The sequence below is a fragment of the Siphateles boraxobius genome, unplaced genomic scaffold, assembly GCF_051911475.1.
Source record: "Siphateles boraxobius isolate OS27281-9 unplaced genomic scaffold, OSU_SipBor_1 72, whole genome shotgun sequence".
In the NCBI taxonomy this organism is placed as follows: Eukaryota; Metazoa; Chordata; class Actinopteri; order Cypriniformes; family Leuciscidae; genus Siphateles; species Siphateles boraxobius.
The window spans coordinates 632,753-654,739 of NW_027509200.1; the positions used below are offsets into that span (position 1 = coordinate 632,753).

The 21,987-nt window shown below is 41.9% G+C and overlaps 1 protein-coding gene across 1 annotated transcript in view; it reads right to left on the reverse strand.

Annotated features, from left to right (window-relative positions):
• Positions 1-21,987, reverse strand: part of LOC143724303 (cadherin-2) — a 122,158-nt gene that overhangs the window by 26,924 nt on the left and 73,247 nt on the right. The window contains exons 10-12 of the mRNA XM_077217301.1: positions 19,967-20,220; positions 19,564-19,706; positions 164-397 (exon numbers count right to left, since the gene is read on the reverse strand). Of these exons, the coding sequence (XP_077073416.1) occupies positions 164-397; positions 19,564-19,706; positions 19,967-20,220 (631 nt within the window). The remainder of the gene's footprint in view (positions 1-163; positions 398-19,563; positions 19,707-19,966; positions 20,221-21,987) is intronic.

Sequence of the window (21,987 nt, forward strand, 5' to 3'; positions counted from 1 at the left end):
GAAGTTGTTTTGTGATACATCGTGTGCTTCCAGTGTAGACGGCTAATGACCATTGTAATGAAAATCGAATTGCTCATGTATGGTGTAGACAGTTCAGGAGGCCGATGAGATGTTGTTTTCTGCATATTTCTCTGTGTGTGTGTGTGTGTGTGTATTTTCTCACCACTGAGACGTGTTATTGTCCAGTTCTTCCTAACATCAATAGGTTGTAAGGGGAGCTCAAAGGAGAAAGGCCCAGTGTTGGGGTCAATGTCTGCATCCAACGCTGTGATGTTAATGCCGTTGTTCTCAGGTTTTTCACACATCACCGTCTCTGGTGGGAAAACCTCAGGAGCATTATCATTGAGATCCAGAAGAAGGATTTGCAGAGTACCGGTGCTGCTGGCCGGAGGAATCCCTGGAGACCAAACAGAATCATTATTGTTATGCTCACTTCCTGGGACACTATCCCAGTGTGTTACCAGCAAGCGGCAACATTCTAATCTGAAAAATGAAGCCTACCCGGAAGTGCGAAAAACTGCAATACATCGAAAATCCGCTAGGGGCAGGTCGCAAAAGGGAGCAAATGTCCATAGACCACATGTTAAAATGTCCGTTTTCACAGCATAAATTCATGTTTTTACAGGTTGGTCCCATAGACTTTTATTGTATTTATCGATAGGTTCCGAGTGCCTGACAACTGTGAGGGGGGTGAATTTTTTTCTAACTCGTTAGTTTAGATCGTATTTAGATATAAATTGTATGACAAATAAGGGCGTGGTTAACTTTGATTGACAGCTTGATTGACAGCTGATAACGGGCTGCGCCGAGTGGAATTCTTGAATTTTGACGTCTCGGCCCTGATCTGACACAACACATCATACCACCTCTGTATCCTTTCTGAACATTTTTATTGAAATATCGTACATAAAATGGGTTGCTCTGCTATGAACTGCACTAACCGACACTGTAGGAGTACTTCGCTCCATTTTTTCCGGTAAGTGACATTCCACTACTATTTCACGTAGTTAGCACTATTTAGCATCTATGTTTGTGGGCAGTGGCACTGCAACAGTTAGCATTAAATCGCCTCAGATAAGTTAGCGTCCGAGGTACTTTACCTATGGTTATAACTGACGTTTGAAACACTGTAAATGCGTCTGCCAAATGAATAAATGTAACACGTGTCATAGGATAACAACATTACGAATAATAAAATGAGTATAGATATGGGCAACGTTAATCACTAAAAAATAAAGCCAAAGATCAATGTATCTGTAGTGAGTTGGAGTACCTGTCTAACTTACTCTATAGTTTACCATAAATGGGGTAACGTAACGTTAACAGTTAGCTGCTAACGTTAGCTTATTTTACCTAGAAGTTGCAAACACAACTCCGTTCATTCGTTGTAGTACTAACTTGTTAACTGTTCACATGAGTTTACCCGGATAGTACCTTGAAGGATACATAACTATAAGGTGTCTGAGACATACATGAACTTCACGTTACAACCACAACTTACCAGCAAATTCAGATGGGTTGTACTCTTCAGCAGCTTTGTAGTGAATGTAGTAGCCATAGACTGTAAAAAGTAGCCTAGTCTGCCAGTCGATCTTATAACGTTACAGATAGCTGAGGCTAAAGCTGCTTGGCTGAAGAGGCGCGTCCACCGGCCGGCTCAGTCTCACACAAAGCCCTTTTACCCATATATGGATTGGCCAGAAGGTGGGCAGGGTTAGGATTTCCCTAGACTTTCAAAGATAGCGCCGCCCATACCCCCCATAAACGTTCTCAAAACCGTTATTCAGAAAGTCTATGGGTGATGTCACAGACGCTTTGTCCATTTTTTTACAGTCTATGGTTACCAGAGGACTCCCTGTCCTGAACATTAAACACACCTGTTTCTAATCTGTTCCTCAATCAGATACTATGTAAGCACTGCAGTGCAACTGTCACAAGATGAGGATAAAGGACTGAAGACAAGATCAAATCATCAACGTAGTTTAATAAAACTAAAGACGAACTGGCGTAACAGTGTGTACTGCTACAAACATACACAAACAACGACCAACACTGAAGACTGAAAACAGAGGAACTAAATACACAGAGATAACTAACTAAATGATGGGCAGCTGTGGTGGAGGATTAGTGTCCATGGTGACTGATGAGTGGTGGGAAAATAGAACAAAGGAAACATGTGACTGAAGACAAACAAACTAGAAGTCTATGAAGTTGACACTAACTGAACATACATTCTAACTGAACTAATTAAACAAACATGAACACTAACTGCACAAACATTTTAATGAGCAAGCCTTTTTACATGACCTGTACAATAGTGAGGTGTTCTGTGTCAGTGAAATGGCTGATGTTGATCTGGCATGGAAGCATTTTCAAACAAGTTTTTTAACCTTAATTAATAAGCATGCACCGGTAAGAAGATTGAGAGTCCGTGGTAAAGATAATCCATGGTTTAATAATTTAATCTCTTCTTTCATTAGAGATAGAAATATTGCTTGGGCTAAGGCAAAAAGAACAAGTAATGCTAGTGACTGGGAACAATATAGGGCACTAAGAAACAATTGTACTAACATTATCAAAAATGCAAAAAGTGAGTATTACCTTAACATGATAAATACAAATTTTAATGATCCTTGTAGATTTTGGAAGCTGATCAAATCATCAATTAGGTCTATGCCCGTTCCTGCAGCTCCTAATTTACTAAAGGTCAAAGATGAAGAAATTAATGATAAACATGATGTTATGAATTGGAAGACTCAGTAGGATCCATTTGCAGCTTTTAATGAAGGAACGTCAAAACAGGCAAGGGTCAGGCATCAGCAAAACAGGGTGATCAGAGAACAAACACAGAGAGTAGTCAGGTCACAGGCAGAAGTTCAGGGCAGGCAGCAAGAGACAATAATCCAAGAGCAATCCAAGTCGAGACAGGCAGCAAACAAGCAGAAACGAGATAACACTCCGAGGTCAATAAACAGATCAGTAGAATAGTGGAAAATGCTCAGTGATTACAGGCAATGGCAATGCAATACTTCGCACTGAACTTCTTCTTCTTCTTCTTCTTCTTCTTTCAAGTTTAATGGCAGTTGGCAAACCAAACTTTAATGGTGCATTCCCGCCACCTACTGGATTGGAGTGTGGATAACGTTATGGTAGTAATGACCTAAATCCTGTTAATTAAATGAGTAAATTTTAAAAAATTAAATAGTAATTCATATATTTTAAATTGCTTTGGACCATTCCCTAATAATGCTTTGATAGAAAAACTTCAATTTCCATTTCTTTTAATACTTGAAATAATTTAAATCTTTCTCTCGCATAAGCCTCACATTTCAATAATACATGTTCCACTGTTTCCATTTTTCCGGAACTACATTTGTCACAATATCCAGTCTGGTGTTTCCTAATCCTGGCCATACTTTGATTTAGTAAACAATGGCCAATACGCATTCTTGAAATTATAACATCCCTCCTCCTATTACCAAAATTTCTCCTTTCTAAACCAACTGTTCCTTGAATTTTGTATAAATGCCGACCCATATTTCCACTATCCCACTCCTTCTGCCATTTCTTCCTAATTTCTTTTGCTATTATACTTTTTATCTCAGTCTTACTTAATGCAATTTTAATATCAACTTCTTGGAATTTTATGGCCTGTTTGGCTAAACTATCCACCTCTTCCTTTCCTGCAACCCCCATATGAGCTGGTATCCAAAGAAAATTAATAACGATTCTCAATTGTTTGATTCTAAAAAGACTTTGTAATATTTCATAAATTAAGTCCTGTCTAGCTGTAGAAATACCACTTGCTATACTTTCAATTGCAGATAACGAGTCTGTGCATGTAACTGATCTGCTTGGCTGAACTTCTTCAACCCACTGTAATGCTAATATAATTGCTATTAATTCTGATGTAAATACTGAAATGTAATCTGCTGTTCTTTTCAAAATGTTGACTTTAAATTGTGGTATAAATACTGCTGCAGATGTTATACCAGAATGTGGATCTTTTGAGCCATCAGTATATATCTGGATGGCACTATAATATATATGATCAATGTAATCTTGTACCTTTACGCTATCCAGGATAATCTCCTCATTATGTTTGTCTTTGTGTAACTGTATATCTATAGAGGGCATTGGAAAAAACCAAGGAGGAAATGCTGGCAAAACCACACAGTTGGCAATATTAACATCTTTAACTATTCCTCTTGCTTCCTCATTAATGAACCATCCAAAACTTGTTAGATTTTTATAGTTATATTCCCAACAATCCCTTAAAACATTCTTAACTGGATGATTTTCCGATTGACCATTTATGTTTGCCCAATATCTCATTCTTAATTGAATCCTTCTCATTCCCAGTGGCATTATACCCATCTCCACATTAAGTGATGACACTGGTGATGATCTCATTGCTCCACAACAAATCCTTAATGCTTGATTCTGAATTGCCTCAATCCTAGCAAGCTGAGTTTTTGAGGCAGAACTATACACAATGCTACCGTAATCTATAGTTGCTCCAATTAGTGCCACATAAATAAATTTGAGCGATTGCCGATATGCTCCCCATTCAGCTCCAGCTAAACATCTCATTATATTTATCACTTTTTTACATCTATCTATTATATTCTGAATATGTATTCTGAAATTTAACTTTGAGTCCATCCATACTCCTAAAAACCTAACAACTGATGTCTGCTCTAAAGTTTCTCCATACATTTTAATGTTTATAATAGGGTTCAACTTCTTTTTTGAGAAACAAATTACTTGTGTTTTTGCCATAGATAGCCTAAAGCCCCATTTATTAGCCCAGTTTTCTATCGATTTTACAGCATTTTGAACCTTATCCTGTACAAACTTGACATTCCGACCTCTTTTCCATATTGCAGCATCATCAGCATATAAAGATTTCCCTATCCCAGGTTCTATCTGAGAAAAAATGTCATTGATCATTAAGTTAAACAAAATTGGACTGCTGACACTTCCTTGAGGAGTTCCATTCTCGATTACATAAATCGGAGAATACTCACATCCCACTCTGACTTGAATAGTTCTATTTAACAGAAAGTTCATAACCCAGTTATACATTTTACCTTTAATTCCCATCATATCCAACTTAATTAAAAGTCCCTCCTTCCACAACATATCATACGCCTTTTCAACATCAATAAAAACACCTACCATAACTTCTTTATTAATCTGAGCCTTTCTTATATCAGCTTCCAAACACAGCACAGAATCCATAGTATTTCTCCCTTTTCTAAAGCCACTTTGGAAAGGGGAGAAGATATCCCTCTTCTCGATAACATAAACCAGCCTATTCATTACCATACGCTCCATTACCTTACATACATTTGAAGTTAGAGCAATAGGCCTATAATTACTGGATTGCGTATGATCTTTTCCTGGTTTTGCTACTGGTATAATTACTCCATGTTTCCATTCCATTGGAAGCTTTCCTGAATTCCATACTTTATTATAAAAACTTAAAATGACATTTAATGACGGATCTGATAAATGCTTAAACATTTCATAACATATCTCATCCCTACCTGGAGAAGTTTGTTTGGTCCCTGCAATTGCTCTTTTTAACTCATACAAAGTTAATTCATAATCCAATGTATCTCCAGTTGACTCCTTAACTTCCAATACATGTGGTTCCCTTTCAGTCGATAACGTCAGACGTAGTCGACGGTCGACTGAATGGGGATCTCGCTAGAGAGCCTGTCTTCTTCGAGTACTATTGAACGAGCCAATGTAATTGGCGTGCGTGATTTGCATCACACACTCCGCCCCCGCGTGAGCTGACTTCTAGAGATGATGACTCGGCTGCATTGTCTCCCTCCGGGAGTTCAATGTTGCCCGAGCCGGATCCAGAATTATCAGCTATGCTGAAACGGGCCGCCGAGGCTGCCGGGCTCGAGTGGAACCTCCCCCGTGTCCCGTTCAGTCTCGGTTGGAATCTGGAGTTTGGTATCTTGGGGCGGGCCACGCTGGTTCTCAGCTCGCCGCCCCAGTGCCTTTCTTTCCCGAAATGCATGGAGAGCTTATCAGGTGGTGAACAGCATCTTTCTCTGCCAGAAACTGCCTGAATAGCTTTTCCCCCTCATTACCCTTGATGGAGGAACGGTGAAGGGTTGCGAGGTGTCCCTCCATTGGAGCGGTCTGTCGACACAGGTGCACCTGTGTCCGGCGGCCGCTGCCTTTTGGGGGGATCCTCGTCTCCCCCCTAAGGCCTGTGAGGCCCCCCTACCCGCCGCCGGTGGCAGCTCCTCCGCCTGCTCGTCGCCGTGGGCGTTCCCCGGCCGCCGCTCCTGCTGGCCCTCCGCAGCAGCCTCCACCCAGGCCTCAGCATGGAGCCGGCCGCAGTAGGGACGCCCAGCCCACTCCAGGCGCTGCCAAGCCAGGTGGCAAGCGACAGCGAAAGCATTCCGGAGCGGGCCGCCCAGGAATGGATGAGATGCTCTTGGAGTGGCACGATCACTCCCTCCCCCCGGGTGAGGGCCGGGTGGAGCCTTTGTTTGTGTGTGTGTCTGTTCCGCCGCTGGCTCCCTAAAAAAAAAAAAAAAAAAAAAAAAGCGGAGCAAGCGGTACCCACACTTCAAAGAGAGAGCAATTTCATCTGTTCCTGGGTCTCAAGAGGGCCAGTCTGGCGGGTGTGACCCTGTATAGCCTTACACCCCTCAGCTCCCCCTTGGTCGCCAACAGGCAGCTTGGTGCGTTCGAGGACCCGGTCATCCGCCTTCTCACGCGCCCCCTGCCGCTTGTGGGGACAGGTAAGTGTTGCACAGCACACTAACACCACTCTCTCTACTTTGCTGCCCCACCTCAGGCTCGGCTACCCCGCTCAAGTCAGTGATAGTCATCACATTAGGTGTTGAGCAGACGTGCTCCTGAAAATTCAGTGATATTCATCACAGCGAGCGTTGAGCAGTGCTCCTGACTTGTGCGTGCTTATCTTATCCTGCTGGCGAAGGATTTGATATAGCCGCTCCTCCAGCCGGTACGAAGGCCAGTTGTAAACTCGTTCTTCGTGCTACTAGGTGGTGGGTCGTGACCATCTTGGCCCAAGATTGGTCTGCAGCTCCGACCTGAAAGACATGTGCTTAAGAACAGATCTCTACCTTCCGCTCCGCAGGCCATCCTGTGGGTTGCGTGTAAGGGTGGAGTATCAGTACAGTGTCCTTCCCTTCGAGTGCTCCAGAGCCCGTTGGGTCTTCAGGTCAACTGGAAGAGAGTAATCTCGCCCACGGGCTTAGTATCTCTTTTTCAGTTTTGGAGATGGACTCGGTCTAACACGTTTCTCCAATGAGAATGTGTTCAGCTGGTGTTTGAAGTGAGAAAGGGTCCCACTGGAAGAACTTTCAGAGGCTCCTGGGGTATATGGTAGTTGCAGCCATTGGCTTCCTCCATATGTGACCGCTTCAGCGCTAGCTTCATGATCCAGTCCCGAGGTGACCGTGGCAGAGCAGCTCACCCTGTGTGACTATAGTTCATCCCGGTCTGCTGCCAAACCCTCTTCAACAGAGGGGCCATGTACATGGGTGTGTTTTAACGGGGGCCTGGGCGACCCCCGACTACACGGGCATTCGTGCCTCGAGTTGTTAGACATTGCGACCGCTGCTGTCACAACTCACCCGTCACCTCCTCCTTGGAGTCAGAAGCTTCTGAGGACGCTTTGTTCCACTCTTCCCGCTTTAGCCTCACGAGAGTTATAGCCAGGGCAAGTAGAGACTCCATCCCCTGGGTCCAGCTGGGTCATGACCATTCCGGGGCCGCTCAGTTGCCCCCCCCGGTTTCGTCTTTCAGCCAGTGTTTGTGTAAACCTAGCGGACTACCCTGGGACAAACACTGGGTCTCAGCTGCCCCAGGGGCCCGCAGAAATGCGTTTAACCCCAGTGAGCCTTCTAAGAGTGACTGCGACTCATGGTCGCCTTGCGCCTGCTCAAGTCAGTGAAATCATCACACTTCGTGTTGAGCAGAATTGCTCCCGAAACTCAGTGAAGTTCATCGCACTCAGGTGTTGAGCAGCAATGCTCCTGTAGCTCAGTGAGTTCATCACACTCAGGTGTTGAGCAGAAATGCTCCTGTAGCTCAGTGAATTCGTCACACGCAGTGCTGAGCAGAAATGCTCCTGGTGCTCAGTGTAGTTCTTCGCACTCAAGTGTTGAGCAGAAATGCTCCTGAAGCTCAGTGAGTTTATCACACTCAGGTGTTGAGCAGGAATGCTCCTGAAGCTCAGTGAACTTGTCACACTCAAGTGCTAAGCAGAAATGCTCCTGTCGCTCAGTGAAGTTCTTCGCACTCAAGTGTTGAGCAGAAATGCTCCTGAAGCTCAGTGAACTTGTCACACCCAAGTGCTGAGCAGAAAATGCTCCTGAAGCCCAGTGATCTTCACATGTTGTGTTGAGCAATGCTCCTGTCTTTTGCGCCCGTCGCTTGCACCTACGTGCCAAGTCAGGAGAGGAACAGGTCTTCATAGTTGCCCCTTATTGGCCCAACTGGACCTGGTTCCCATCAACAGCCTTCCTGACTTCCCCTGAAAACTCTTTCGGGGACGGGGCACGATGGCACACGCGTTCTGCCCCCGGAGATTCCGGGCGGTCTTATATCGGAACGCGGAGGTTCAGGTGGCTATCACAAGAACATGTGATAGATACCATCACTTCTGCGAGCACCCCCTAGAATTGGGTAGCGTGCTTACGCCTTTAGAAGTGGAACCTAGTCGTTGAGTGCGTCTTCTCTCCAGAGGAGATCCTGAAAGCTTTCGATCACTTCAGTGCTCTCTTTCCTGCAAAATGGATTGCAGTAGGCTGTTTTCCTTCACCCTCAAAATGATGTTGCCTCGGTGTTTAAACGACGCTCATCGTGTTGCAGAAGTATGCAGAAGCACGTTCTGATCGTCAGGTTCCTGAGGAGCAAGGTCTTGTAAATCCTTGTGTCCCTCTTTATCCTCTTGGGCCTTGTCCCTGGTGCGACTGCACTGCAGAGACCGCCCCTGAGCCACTGCAGGCAGTGAGTTAAAAAATCTGTTATATCAGTTCTCCTGCTCGCGTGGTCTCTACTAGAGGGTAGGGACTTGCTCGCTTTCGGTCAACGTATTGTGCCTGGAGTCTGGGCCGGCTAACTCTCACAAGCTGAGACCCCGGCTCGGATTGTGCCCAAGGTTCCTACCTCTCCCGTAATAGGAGCAGGTGGTGAGCCTGCAAACGCTGCCCTGGAGGAGGCAGATCCAGCCCTGGCTTCTCTGTCCGTTCGCTTGGACGTGTACAGAATGCAAGTCATAGACCTCAGACCAGCTCTACAAATATCTGTTGGAATTCAGCAGAGAGGGAAGGCTGTTTCCATGCAAAGTTGCACTTAGTGCTTGCCTTAATTTCGGTAAAGATCCGAGATGCAACATGTCCACTTAGGTGTTGAGCTCCTCTATGGTGAGTGTAAAGTGCTCCGCCTGGGCGTTGACGATATACTTGCTAAACAGATTCTAGAGTTGGGGGCTGGACGACACCTAGTGGAACCGCTGCTTCCCGTGGGCTCCCTTCTCATGAAGCCAGTTTCACCGTGAGCCCGGTTCAAGTGTCGGCTTGCTGCGCCATTCCCCTCCTATGGACTGGATACGTGCGCCTTTCTACTCCAGGGAGTTCCCTTAAAATTTAACCCTGTTGAGTTCCTCCACACCCCTCCGACGTCGGACGTGCGGAACATCTGGTGTTAGGCCTACCACTCGTAAGCAGTGTGGAACCTGTGTTAGGCTGGGTCCATATGTTGCGGTCCCTTCGGCGACCCCATATGTGTATTCTTCCACGGGACGGCTCCCTTCGGTGAGCCCGTGTCTTCCCTCGGCAGAGTCTCTCTGCCGTCACTGTCCCGTGTGTCTCCCCCGTCTTAGGCTGGAGCCACCCCAGTGACATTCCATATGTTAGACTGCCCGGTTTCCGCCCAGTTCATATGTGTATTTTCCACGTTACCTCCCTCTGGGTTGGACGTGGCTTCCGCAGCGTCCCTTCCTTCCAATGTACGGGGAACGCTTTCCTAGTGGTGAACAGCAGTGACTTCCCTGGCCTAAGCCCTGTCCTTCCCCGCCTTAAATTTGCGGGGACATCAGGAGGCTTTCGTTTAGGCACTGGAAGGTGGCAGCTTTAGTGGCGTTTTCAAAGGTTATCCCCATTCAGTCGACCGTCGACTACGTCTGACGTTATCGACTGAAAGGGAACGTCCTGGTTGCGTATGCAACCCACCGTTCCCTGAAGGAGGGAACGGAGGACGTAGTCCCCTTGCCACTACCGCTGGACCACCGCTGACCCCGGGTTACTCTCGGCTCCTCAGCGAAAAGCAACTAGTGCGTGCATCCACTTCCGTATTTATACCCGCGCCGCGGGGGCGGAGTGTGTGATGCAAATCACCCACGCCAATTACATTGGCTCGTTCAATAGTACTCGAAGAAGACAGGCTCTCTAGCGAGATCCCCATTCAGTCGACCGTCGACTACGTCCTCCGTTCCCTCCTTCAGGGAACGGTGGGTTGCATACGCAACCAGGACGATTCTTCCGCATACTCTGTTCCCTTAACTTCATCATGTCATTTGATATATTTTCATTACTATGTACTTTCACAAATGTTTGTGCTAGAATCTCTGCCTTCCTGCTATCAGACACAACTACTTCCTCATTATGAATTATCGTCGGAATACTATTAATTCTTTGTTTTCCTCCCATCTTTCTAATCATATTCCAAATCTCATTAATTCCAATATTTCCTCCAATATTATTGCAATACTCTCTCCAATACTTTCTTTTTGCTGCCCTGATAACCCTCCTCACAATTGCCTGAGTTTTTTTATATACAATAGAGTCATCATATCTAATAGATTTTCTTACTTTTTTAAGCGTTTTGTTTCTTTCTTTAATTGCCATATTGCATTCTTCATTCCACCACGGAACACTTTTCCTCTTACTACATGCCTTTCTACCAAATACTTCTTCTGCTGTACTCCTAAGAACCTCACAAATTTTTGAATTTAAAACATCAATATCTTCCTCACTATTATCATTAATTTCAAACAATTTATCATGACATATCTGTAAATACATCTCCCAATCCCCTGATTTGGGGACTGTTTCCAAGACTGTTTTTTATAATTCTACTCCAATTGTACTACAAACAGGAAAATGATCACTACCAATAGTACTTTCATTCAATACTTTCCAATCACACATACAAGCTAAATTTTCTGATACTATTGTCAAATCTAACACAGAATATTTGCATTTAGAAAGATTAACTCTTGTGTAGCTTCCGTCATTTATGCATACTAGCTCTCCCCAGTCCAGCATATCTTCTATGATCAATCCATTATAATCAGTTTTAAAACTCCCCCATAAAGTACTGTGTGCATTAAAATCACCACACCACACCCTTTTAAAGTCTCCAATTCCTCCAATGTTTTCCATCATTTCCTTAGTTAGCTTGTCACATGGGTTATAAAAATTAATTACCCTAATACTCTGATTTCCTTCCCACACTTCCACGACCACAGCCTCAAATTCATTATTATCCACAATTTTCCTAAACCCTATACCTTGTTTAATAAAAGTTGCTACTCCACCACCATTTCCTTTAATTCTGTCTTTCCTAATTGTCTCATATCCACTAATCAGAAAATTGAACTGTGGCTGAAGCCATGTTTCCTGAACACAAATAATATCAGGGTACACATCACAATTTGCTATAAAATGCTTAAATTCTTGCCCACTTGCAATTAAACTTCTTGCATTCCACTGCAAGATTACAAAAACCATTATGAGCCCCCACATGCTGTCTGACTGTTTGTTCCTTGTACCACCAGTCTTTCATTTATCATGTCAACAGATATGTTCCTCAGTTCCAAATATTTTTCTGCAGCTCTAATGATTATCTTAATCCTTTCTGATCTACTTTCAGTCTGTGCTGAACAATTCACCACTTCTGCTACAAACGCTATGAATGAGACTTTATCTTCAATCAATTCCATTTTTTCCCTTGGTGTTGGCATCTTACTTGGTTGTGATTGTACCCTAACAGGGGATTCCTCTACCATGACTACTTTAGGGGTTTGTTTTACTTTTTTAAGTGCTTGAGCAAATGTTATTCCTTCTTCCATTCTCACATTTGAACCTTAATTGCATCTTTCCTTACTTCACAACCTCCATAAGCTGCACTGTGCTCTCCCCCACAATTACAGCATTTTGGGGTTTTACTTTGTCCACATTTACCATACTCATGATCGCCTCCACATCTTGCACATCTTTGTTTGCCTCTACATACAGCAGCCACATGCCCGTATTTTTGGCATTTGAAACACCTTACTGGAGGAGGGGTGTATAACCTGACTGCATAACTGACAAATCCTAAAAAAACTCTTTCTGTTAATTTGACCTCATCAAAAACCAACATAATTGAAAGACTGTCCGTTTTCTCATTATTTCTGAAACATTTCAAGCGTCTTACTTCCTTAACTGCTGCCCCTTTTACATTTCTTTTGATCGTCTCATCTGAAACATCCAAAGGAATTCCAGATATTACACCTCTAATCCAATTTCTCTCTTCTGGAATGAAGCATTCTACTTTATGTCCGATCATTGATTTAATTCCCAGAGCTGCTTTTTGTTGACTACTATCTTTACAAAATAACAACAGTCTTCCATCCTTCAAAGTTTTTACATTCTCTACAATCCCTACACTTTCTTTGATTGCTTTTGTAAGTCTCAAAGGGTTGATGTTACTCACAGAGTCGGAAGCAAACTTTATCATTACTTTAAACACCTTCTTCTGTCCTTGACCCAGTTGACTTCCCTTGTCACTTTCCGAGTCTGAAATTAACTCACGGCATTTCTTCCTTTTCTTAGTTTTAACTACGTTCCATCCTAAACTTGAATTTCCCCCACTATCTTCCTCAATCCTATCATCCTCCATTTCCGGATCGCTTCCGAAATCTCCGTCAGATCCTACCATCCGTACACCAGTCACAATCCAGCTGTTTGCCAACCGTCTCGCACTGAACTTCTGTTTGTGTGTGGCTTATATGGAGAGTCTGAATGAGGTGCAGGTGTGTGCGTAATCAGTCCCAGGAATGAAGCATTATGGGAATTGTAGTTTTGTGAAGTGATCAGTCTGGTGTGGAGTGACCTCTGGTGACTCTCAGGGGCACTCCAGCTGGTGATCGTTACACATGATATAGCAGAAGCTTTCAATTTATATTTTAATAATGCAGGACTAAGCTCTACAACTCAATTAGATCTTCCTGTGGATGAGAATCATAATATGGCAATTCCCTTAAGTTATAATAGAAATAATTCTAATTTTCTTCCCATTTCTCCTTCTCAGGTTTGTAAAGCTCTGTTAACTCTTGATTGTAAAAAGTCTGCTGGGCCTGATCAAATAGAGCCTTATTTTTAAAAAATATCTGCAAACCTGACAGCAAGACCTATTGCTTCTGTTTTTAATTTAAGTTTAAGTAGTGGTCTGATACCAAGTTCCTGGAAATCAGCAGAAATTCGTCCATTACTGAAAGGTGGAGATTGCACTTTGTTGGATAATTATCGCCCTATTTCTCGATTATCTGTTATAGCAAAAAGTGTTTGAATCCTTGGTAAATGAACAGTTAAAGCACTATCTGTCAGCTAATAATATTTTAAGTCAAACTCAATCAGGTTTTAGACAGGGACATAGTACTACAACTGCCGCAATGTCAGTCACTAACAACATCATTACTGGATTGGATAATAAAAAATCATGTGTTGCACTTTTTATTGATTTATCGAAAGCATTTGATTCTGTAGATCATGCTCTACTATTGCAGAGGCTTAAATGTGTAGGTTTTAGTAGTACAGTTTTAAAGTGGTTTTCAAATTATCTGACTGGAAGAATTCAACGTGTGTCCATAGATAATTACATTTCAGACCCATTAATAGTGAAGACAGGTGTTCCTCAAGGATCAATCTTGGGACCAATTTTATTTTTCATCTATATAAACGAATCAGGCGTAGGATTAGAGACAGTAAAAGTACACTTTTATGCAGATGATACTATCATCTATTCAATCGCTTCATCTATAAAAGTGGCAATGGACTCTTTACAGAATGCTTTTAATTCATTTCAGATTTCTCTTGATAATTTAAAATTAGTAATGAATACTTTGAAAACAAAATATATGATTTTTACCCGCTCCAGATTATCATTAAATTATTTTATGATTAAAACTATTGAGGGTACTCTGCTTGAGAGGGTTGCATCCTATAGATATCTTGGAATCTGGCTGGATGATAAATTTACTTTTGATACTCATATTGATAATCTTCTAAAGAAATTGAGACCAAGATTAGGGTTTTATTTTCGCTTGAAAAAATGTTTTTCCTTTGTTGCTCGAAAACGATTAGTGGAAAGTACCTTTTTGTCAGTATTGGACTATGGTGATATAATATATATGCATGCACCTTTAAATACTCTGAAAAATTGGATGCTGTTTATCATGCTGCTTTACGATTTGTGACTGGTTCAAGTGTGCGTACACATCACTGTAACTTATATAAATTGACAAATTGGACTTCACTGAACTTGAAGAGGAAACATGTTAATCTTTATTTTAAAAGCTTTACTGGGTAAACTACCATTGTATATATCTAGTTCATTGACTTACTGTACTAGTATTTATAATACTAGATCAACAGTCAAACTTTTACTTAAGATTCCAAATTTCCATACAGAGTTAGGCAGATCAGCCTTTTCTAATTATGCTCCTTATGTATGGAATGAACTTCAGGGTATATCATATATGAAATATTTACCATCTTTAGCTTCATTTAAAACCCTTTTAAAGTCTGTTTTCATAGAACGGTGTAAATGTTTTAAGTTGATTAGGATTAATATTGCTTCTCAGATATAGGTACTCTTGTTTATGGTTTGCCATTTATTTTGTTTTTCTTTTCTTTTGTTTCTTTGTGAGCGGAGGAAATGTTTTTCTGCACAACTGAATTTATGCATATGTGGATTATTGCTTTTTTGTCATGGGGGGTGTGGCTGAAAACACAGCAGACATGTGGTGAGGTAGATATGAATTGGCATGTTGGGGACATTTGTCCTGCTATTGTGTACAGCTGTCAGAAAACGTGAATGGATGACTCAAAAGCAGAGAGTTCGTGCAACACAACATCCAAAGTGTAGTGACACACACACACATGAAAAAAGGAATGTGTGAGAGCTTCAGATCCACCCGTACAGACACCTGCGGACACAAGCTGTGGTCACCACCTCAGGTACAATGCCCAACAGGACGAGAAATGAGAAGAGACAGAGACCAGGAAGAGCACAGCCAGCTGTCAAACCTCTCGTCTAGGCGTCCTGGACACAGCAGCAAAACAGAGGTAAAACAAAAAAACACACAGCATAGAACCCACAGAACATGAGACGAGGCACAGAAAAAATCTACTGACAACAAGGGGCAGACACAGAAGAGAATATAAGGGAAGGCAGGTGAGGGCAATCAGCACGTGATCTCAACACACCCGGTCACAAGCTACAGAAAGTGACAGGACAACACAGATCACAGGGAAGGCCAGTGAACTGTGAACCCTGAACTGTGACAGGGCGTTGGCGTCAGATTCTTGGGAGGAGAATAATGGTGGCTGGTAGCCTAAACAGCACTGGAAGGGAGACAAATCCATAGACGAGACCAGGAGGGAATTATGTGCGTACTCGACCATGGTTTATCTGAAACTCCAAGACGACGGTTCCGTGGACGCCACACAGCTGTCGACAGAACTCTGCCCAAAACTCTGCCCCTGTCAGAGACCACATGCAACGGGAGGCTATGGAAGAAAACATGAATTAAGACAACAGTCGCTGTCTCCCTCGCTGATGTCAGTTTGGGAAAATAAAATGGGCCGCCTTCGAGAACCTGTCCACCACAGTGAGGACTACCGTGTTGCCGATAGACGGGGGTAGGCCTGTGAAGAACTCCAGCTATGTGTGACCAGGGCCTCGACGGGGCCCGCAGCACAAACCAGACAGGTCGACACAACCTGACAAAAGTTCTGCGCCATGGATGGCCACAAAAACTGCTGCTTGATTAAACTGCAAGTACGAGTTACTTCTGAGTGGCAAGGTAGTATGAATGTGTGGCCTCACAGTAGGATGCTAGTTCGGACCAATTCGTACACAAACCACAGACTCTCAGGGCAACCGCAGGAACCGTGACGTTGCGCAGTGCAGTGCGGACTGCCTGATCGGGAGGCAGAATGGTAAGTGGGAGGATGGATTCAGGTTCAGCTTCAAAGATCCACAAAAGTGTGTTGGGCTTACCACCCTTGGACCCCAGGCAGTAGGAGATGTTACAATTGAAACGACCGAAAAAACAGTGCCCAGCGAGCCTGTCAAGAACTTAGACGTTTAGTGGTGCAATTGTATTCTAAGTTCTTATGATTGGTTCAAATGATAAAAGGGACCTCCATGCCCTCTAACCAGTGACGTCACTCCTCCAGCGCCCCCTTAACAGCCAGTTAGACGGATCGGGAGTAGCTAGGATGGGAGCCGTAACAAAGCGACTCTAAGTTTATAATTGCAGCTTGGGCCTGCGGTGCTGGAGGGTTGATCTGGAACCGATCAAGCAGTTCTGTGAGCTGGGTTATCTGGAGAGACAGCTCAGAGAAAGCACGGTGAGAGGCGGTAATTTCCTCTTGCTGCCTTCCCAGAAGGGCACCTTGCTGCCCGAGGATTCGGTGAACGTCTGCTTCCTCTACTATGTGTGACACTGGGACATTTTATTAACACTGGTCAATAAAGAACAAAGAAGACGAGATCCGAGCTAACACAAGGTACTGTTGAGACTTTGAGAGACATGGCTGTTATGTTTGAGAGAAGCCTGGTTACATTCTTAAGGAGCAGCCTGTGAAATCTAAGGCTTGACTATGGTAAGAGTGGACAGAGATCGAAACTCTTGTAAAAGCAAAAGTGGTGGGATCTGTGTCTATATGAATGATCTGTTGTGTCGTCAGTATAAAGTAAATGGGAGGATTTGTGACAAAGACATTGAGATCTTGTTCCTGACGCTGAGACCTTTCTACCTGCCCAGTAGGTATGTACCTGAAGCCAAATACCTTGTTCGTAAAGCAGAATAACTCGTTTTACTGACACATATTTGGCAGGCACAGTCACTCCTTGTGTTTGCTGGATCAGGGGTTTTCAAACCTGTCTTGGAGCACCCCAAACCCTACACATTTTTTGGGTCTTCCTCATCTTAAACACCTGATTCAACTCATCAACACCTAAAGTGGTTGTGTCAGATAAGGGAGACATTCAAAATGTGTAGTGCTGGGGGTGCTCCACGACAGGTTTGAAAACCCCTGTGCTGGATAACAGATTTAAATCAATGTAATAACTATAATAACATTATAACATTGAGTTAAAAATTATTGTATATTATAGGCATATTTGTTAAATGATAACGTTGAAGGAAACAGAATTACATTTAAAATGATCTTCTCAACACCTGTTTAAAGCCCGACCCACTTCTGGTTTTATCCGTATACAGATATGAATAATTTTGAGAATGATACAGTTACAAATATTGACACAGCACGCTACTGCCCAAGGACTTTGGATGTGTAATAGTGGTGGTTGTTTATGACAGTGACAGCCGTTCACGTGCTGCAACATCCAGAGGCCCAGCAATTGATGTTGGACATATGAACCAATGTAAATCGGTGTAAGCACACCTTTCCTTTTCACACTTTATTTGGATGACTGTAAAACCGATACCATAAACGCGCATATATGTATATATATATATATATATATATATATATATATATATATATATATATATATATATATATATATATATATATATTTGAAGTTTTCAATTGAGACTTTGGGTCTTTATTAGGTATCGAAGAATATTAAAGTATATTCAGTATCAGTGTTGTATGGATAGATTAGTGGAGTGGTGTGAAAGGAATTCACTTATTATAAATGAAAAAGTAAATTATTTTGGTCTTCCAGTGAATTTGTATAGAACACCAGTGAATGTAAATAACATACCAATTGAACAAGTGTCCTCTTATAAATACTTGGGTGTCTAAGTGGATGCTGCTTTATCATGGAGTGCACATATAGATTATGTTTGTTTTAAGGTACAACATTGATTTTATTTTCTCAGGAGACAACAATCACAAACAAACAGATCTTGCTATTGATTTTAGTTTTTTTGTGCTATTGATTATGTTTTGTTGTACAATATGGAATATGTGCATGGTATAGTTGGCTCTCTTTTCAACTCACAGCTCGATTGGCTAGACTGCTACATATTTGCTCAAAGACTGTGGGTCAAATACTTGAGTCAAGTTTTCAAGATTCGCAAATTAACTTGATACTTTCAAAAGATACTTTCATATTAAAAAAAGATACTAGAAAAGGCAAAGATACTAGAAAAGGCAGTATCCTCACAACTGTGTTCCTGTTTAGAAAGAAATGGTATCTGTGAGAATTTTCAATCAGGATTTAGACTGTATCATAGCACTGAGACAGCTCTCATTAGAGTCACAAATGATTTGCTATTATCATTCGATCGTGGTTGTATCTCTCTATTAGTGTTACTTGATCTTAGTGCTGCATTTGACACCATTGACCACAACATTCTATTGAATAGACTAGAAAATTATGTTGGCATTAGTGGAATTGCACTAGTATGGTTTAAATCATATTTGTCTGACCGCTATAAGTTTGTAGCAGTAAATGAAGAGATGTCTTATCGGTCAAAAGTTCAGTATGGCGTACCACAAGGCTCAGTACTAGGACCGCTGCTGTTCACTCTGTACATGCTACCGTTAGGAGATATCATTAGGAAACATGGAATTAGTTTTCACTGTTATGTTGATGATACTCAGCTCTATATTTCCTCAAAACCTAACGAAACTTACCAATTCACAAAATTATCGGAATGCATAGCTGATATAAAAAATTGGATAACTAGTAATTTCCTACTACTTAATTCTGAAAAAACAGAGATTCTAATTATTGGACAAAAAACTTCCTCACGTAATAACCTAGAATACTGTCTAACACTTGATGCTGCTCTATCAAGTCTTCGTCGTCGGTTAGGAACCTGGATGTGTGTGTGTGTGTGTGTGTGTGCTCTTTGATAGCAATCTTTCATTTGAAAGTCACGTGAATAGTATCTGTAAAACCGCATTTTTCCATCTAAAAAATATATCTAAATTACGTCATATGCTCTCAATGAAAAATGCAGAACAATTGGTTTATGCGTTCATGACATCAAGGCTAGATTATTGTAATGCTCTACTGGGTGGTTGCCCTGCACGAATTCATCCAGTGTATTGGCTCTCCCTATTCCATGTCATACACGACATTGAACATGACAGAAATGAGGAAATACACAAACACAAGGGCTCATGGCCTTCCGAGTGTCTGAACTCAAACTGTATATGCCTGCAGTAAATGGAGCTTTTCATGAAAAAAGGAGCAAGAATAAAAGAAAACAAATATAATTATTTTCTCCGACAGAAAACATACCGCTGTCAGTGACAAGGAACATAGCCGTGTAGATATTGTCTTGCACAAATGGAGACTCTCTGTCTGAAACACCAATGGTTGTGATATGTCCATTCACGGGATCAATTCTCAGCCAGTTTGCAGGGTCAGACAGCGTGCTGTACCTAAGGAGAGAGCAACAATGTTAAGATATACTAAAAGATTTAGATAAAATTTATATATTTATTCTGTTCATTTTTTTGCTCCTTGAATCTGAATGGTCGAAAAGCTTTTGGAACAGAACAGCTATAACCCAAGTATCTCTTGAAGGAGGTGTAAAGTTCTTGATTGCCTCCTTGATTTGAACTCTACTCTGTGGCTCATCCTCAAACACATGCGTGACTTCTGCTCTGATTAATATGTTCACGACAGATGTTTGCGTCACCTGAGGCTCTGCTGCATGAAGCGGTCTGGATCCTGAGCAGTGAAGGTTGCGATCACAGACTCGGCCTGCAAGCCCTCCTGCAGTTCCAGGAGCATAGGGTTGGGCTGGAAATAAGGGCTCTCGTTGACATCTGTGACGCGGATGGAGACGGTGGCTGTGGACTGACGGGGGAGACGGATGCCTTTATTTAGAGGAATCTCATTTACTGCCACCACTGTCAGCACCAACGATCTGTTGATCTCGAAGTCAATGGGCTGAAACAAACATAGATTTTTATTGCTATTTGTTAAATTAATCTACATCAAATTAATTAAAACCAGCAATGTACTCTGTGTTAATGTAAAATTCTGAATATTCTATTCTATTCTATTTTTTCCACAGTTCTCACACTTCTGTGAGTTCATTTCTAATCAGCGGTGACGTCACACTCCTGCCATGGTTTTGAACATTGTATCTGAGCACATGGTTTGAGTAATTCCTGACCATGTGCTCTTGTTCTTGTCTTTGTGTCAGCCAGGGATCGCCAACTTCTGGAACGGAGGGCTAAAAACCACTGGCACATCCGCAAAAGTGAGAGAGGTTTATGTATTTCACATTTGTTGCATGGATGGAGCAAGAACATAATGTGTCTAAAATGCATGCGCACGATTCAGATTAACAACAAAGTTTGTCCTCTTAATACATTATACCTACATTACCCTTGTTCACTAAAATAACAGATACTAAGAAATAAGAGCTTGCGCTTTATCTTTCAATTAGATGTGCCTGAAAGTTGCTTTAGTTACTATAGCAACAGTAAATCCCATCACGTTTTCTTTCAGAATTATCTTTGGCTAATAGAAAGTTAAAATAGCATTTTGTTACAGATAAAATACCTGTAAATCGGCAAGGTGAAATGTTCCGTATTACTAAATAAAGTTATTAAGAATAATGAACTGAGATTTCCATTGACCATTGAAGACAGCATGAGCCGCATTAAAAGAAAACAAACTATGGTTTTTACTATTCAGTAAAGGTTCATTAGTTTAGGTTTAGTTGGGGAAGTCCATGATATTCTAGAGTAGTCTATCCATGAAAGCTTTGTATGTTTATTCAACATTTATGTCACCTTCCACCCCTTTCATTATTTTTATTTTTACTGAAGCCCTAATATTTACACTGTTTTAACAAACTTCTCACTTCACCTTTTTTGCCTTCAATGCACTTCTTAAAACACAAAATCTTGTTTAGTCATAAAATAAAATTACTCCTGGCAACTGGGCTAGCTAGTATGTTAGCTTAGCATAGCATCAAAACACAGCAATTAACAGGATTGATACCATACTTTTCACCAAACTCACTATATAAAGTAATTTGAGTGTTTGAAATAACTTCCATCTGTGATCTGATGTGGCTTATGTATGACTCAAAAAATATACATTTTATAGAATTCTATGAGACAGGAGGCCATGTGGATTAACATTGTATTATAAATATACTTCATTCTTATGAAAATACTCGAGATGGCTTGAAGAACACAGATAAACCATATCGTGTTTCCAGTACTGCTGCTAGCCATTTTGGGGCCCTAAGCATAATTTCTTTATGATAACCTCCCCCTCCACCCCCGAGAACAAAACTCGTTTATTTTTGCCACTTACTTTAACTTTTTAACGCGCAATCCAACGGGCAACTGAGGCGGCGGCACCACCATCGTTACTTTCTAGAGCAATTAAATAGGCTACTCTTGTTCTGCCTGTTTTGTTACATACATCCCTAAAAAGTGCCTAATAATATTTCTATACTGAAATAATATCGGCATTATAATTATAATGACTGTGATATGATGATTGATTTTTCATTAGGCTATTTTTGGTGCCCCCCCCGGCACTTGGTGCCCTACGCACAGCGCGTGATGCTTGTTTCAATTGTGTGTTTATTATCTTCAACAAGTTTCATCAGTCAAAGTGTCTCTATCTGGACTTCATTCAGCTACAGGAATATCTGGATGCCATTGTCCATATAATGGATTTGATATGGTC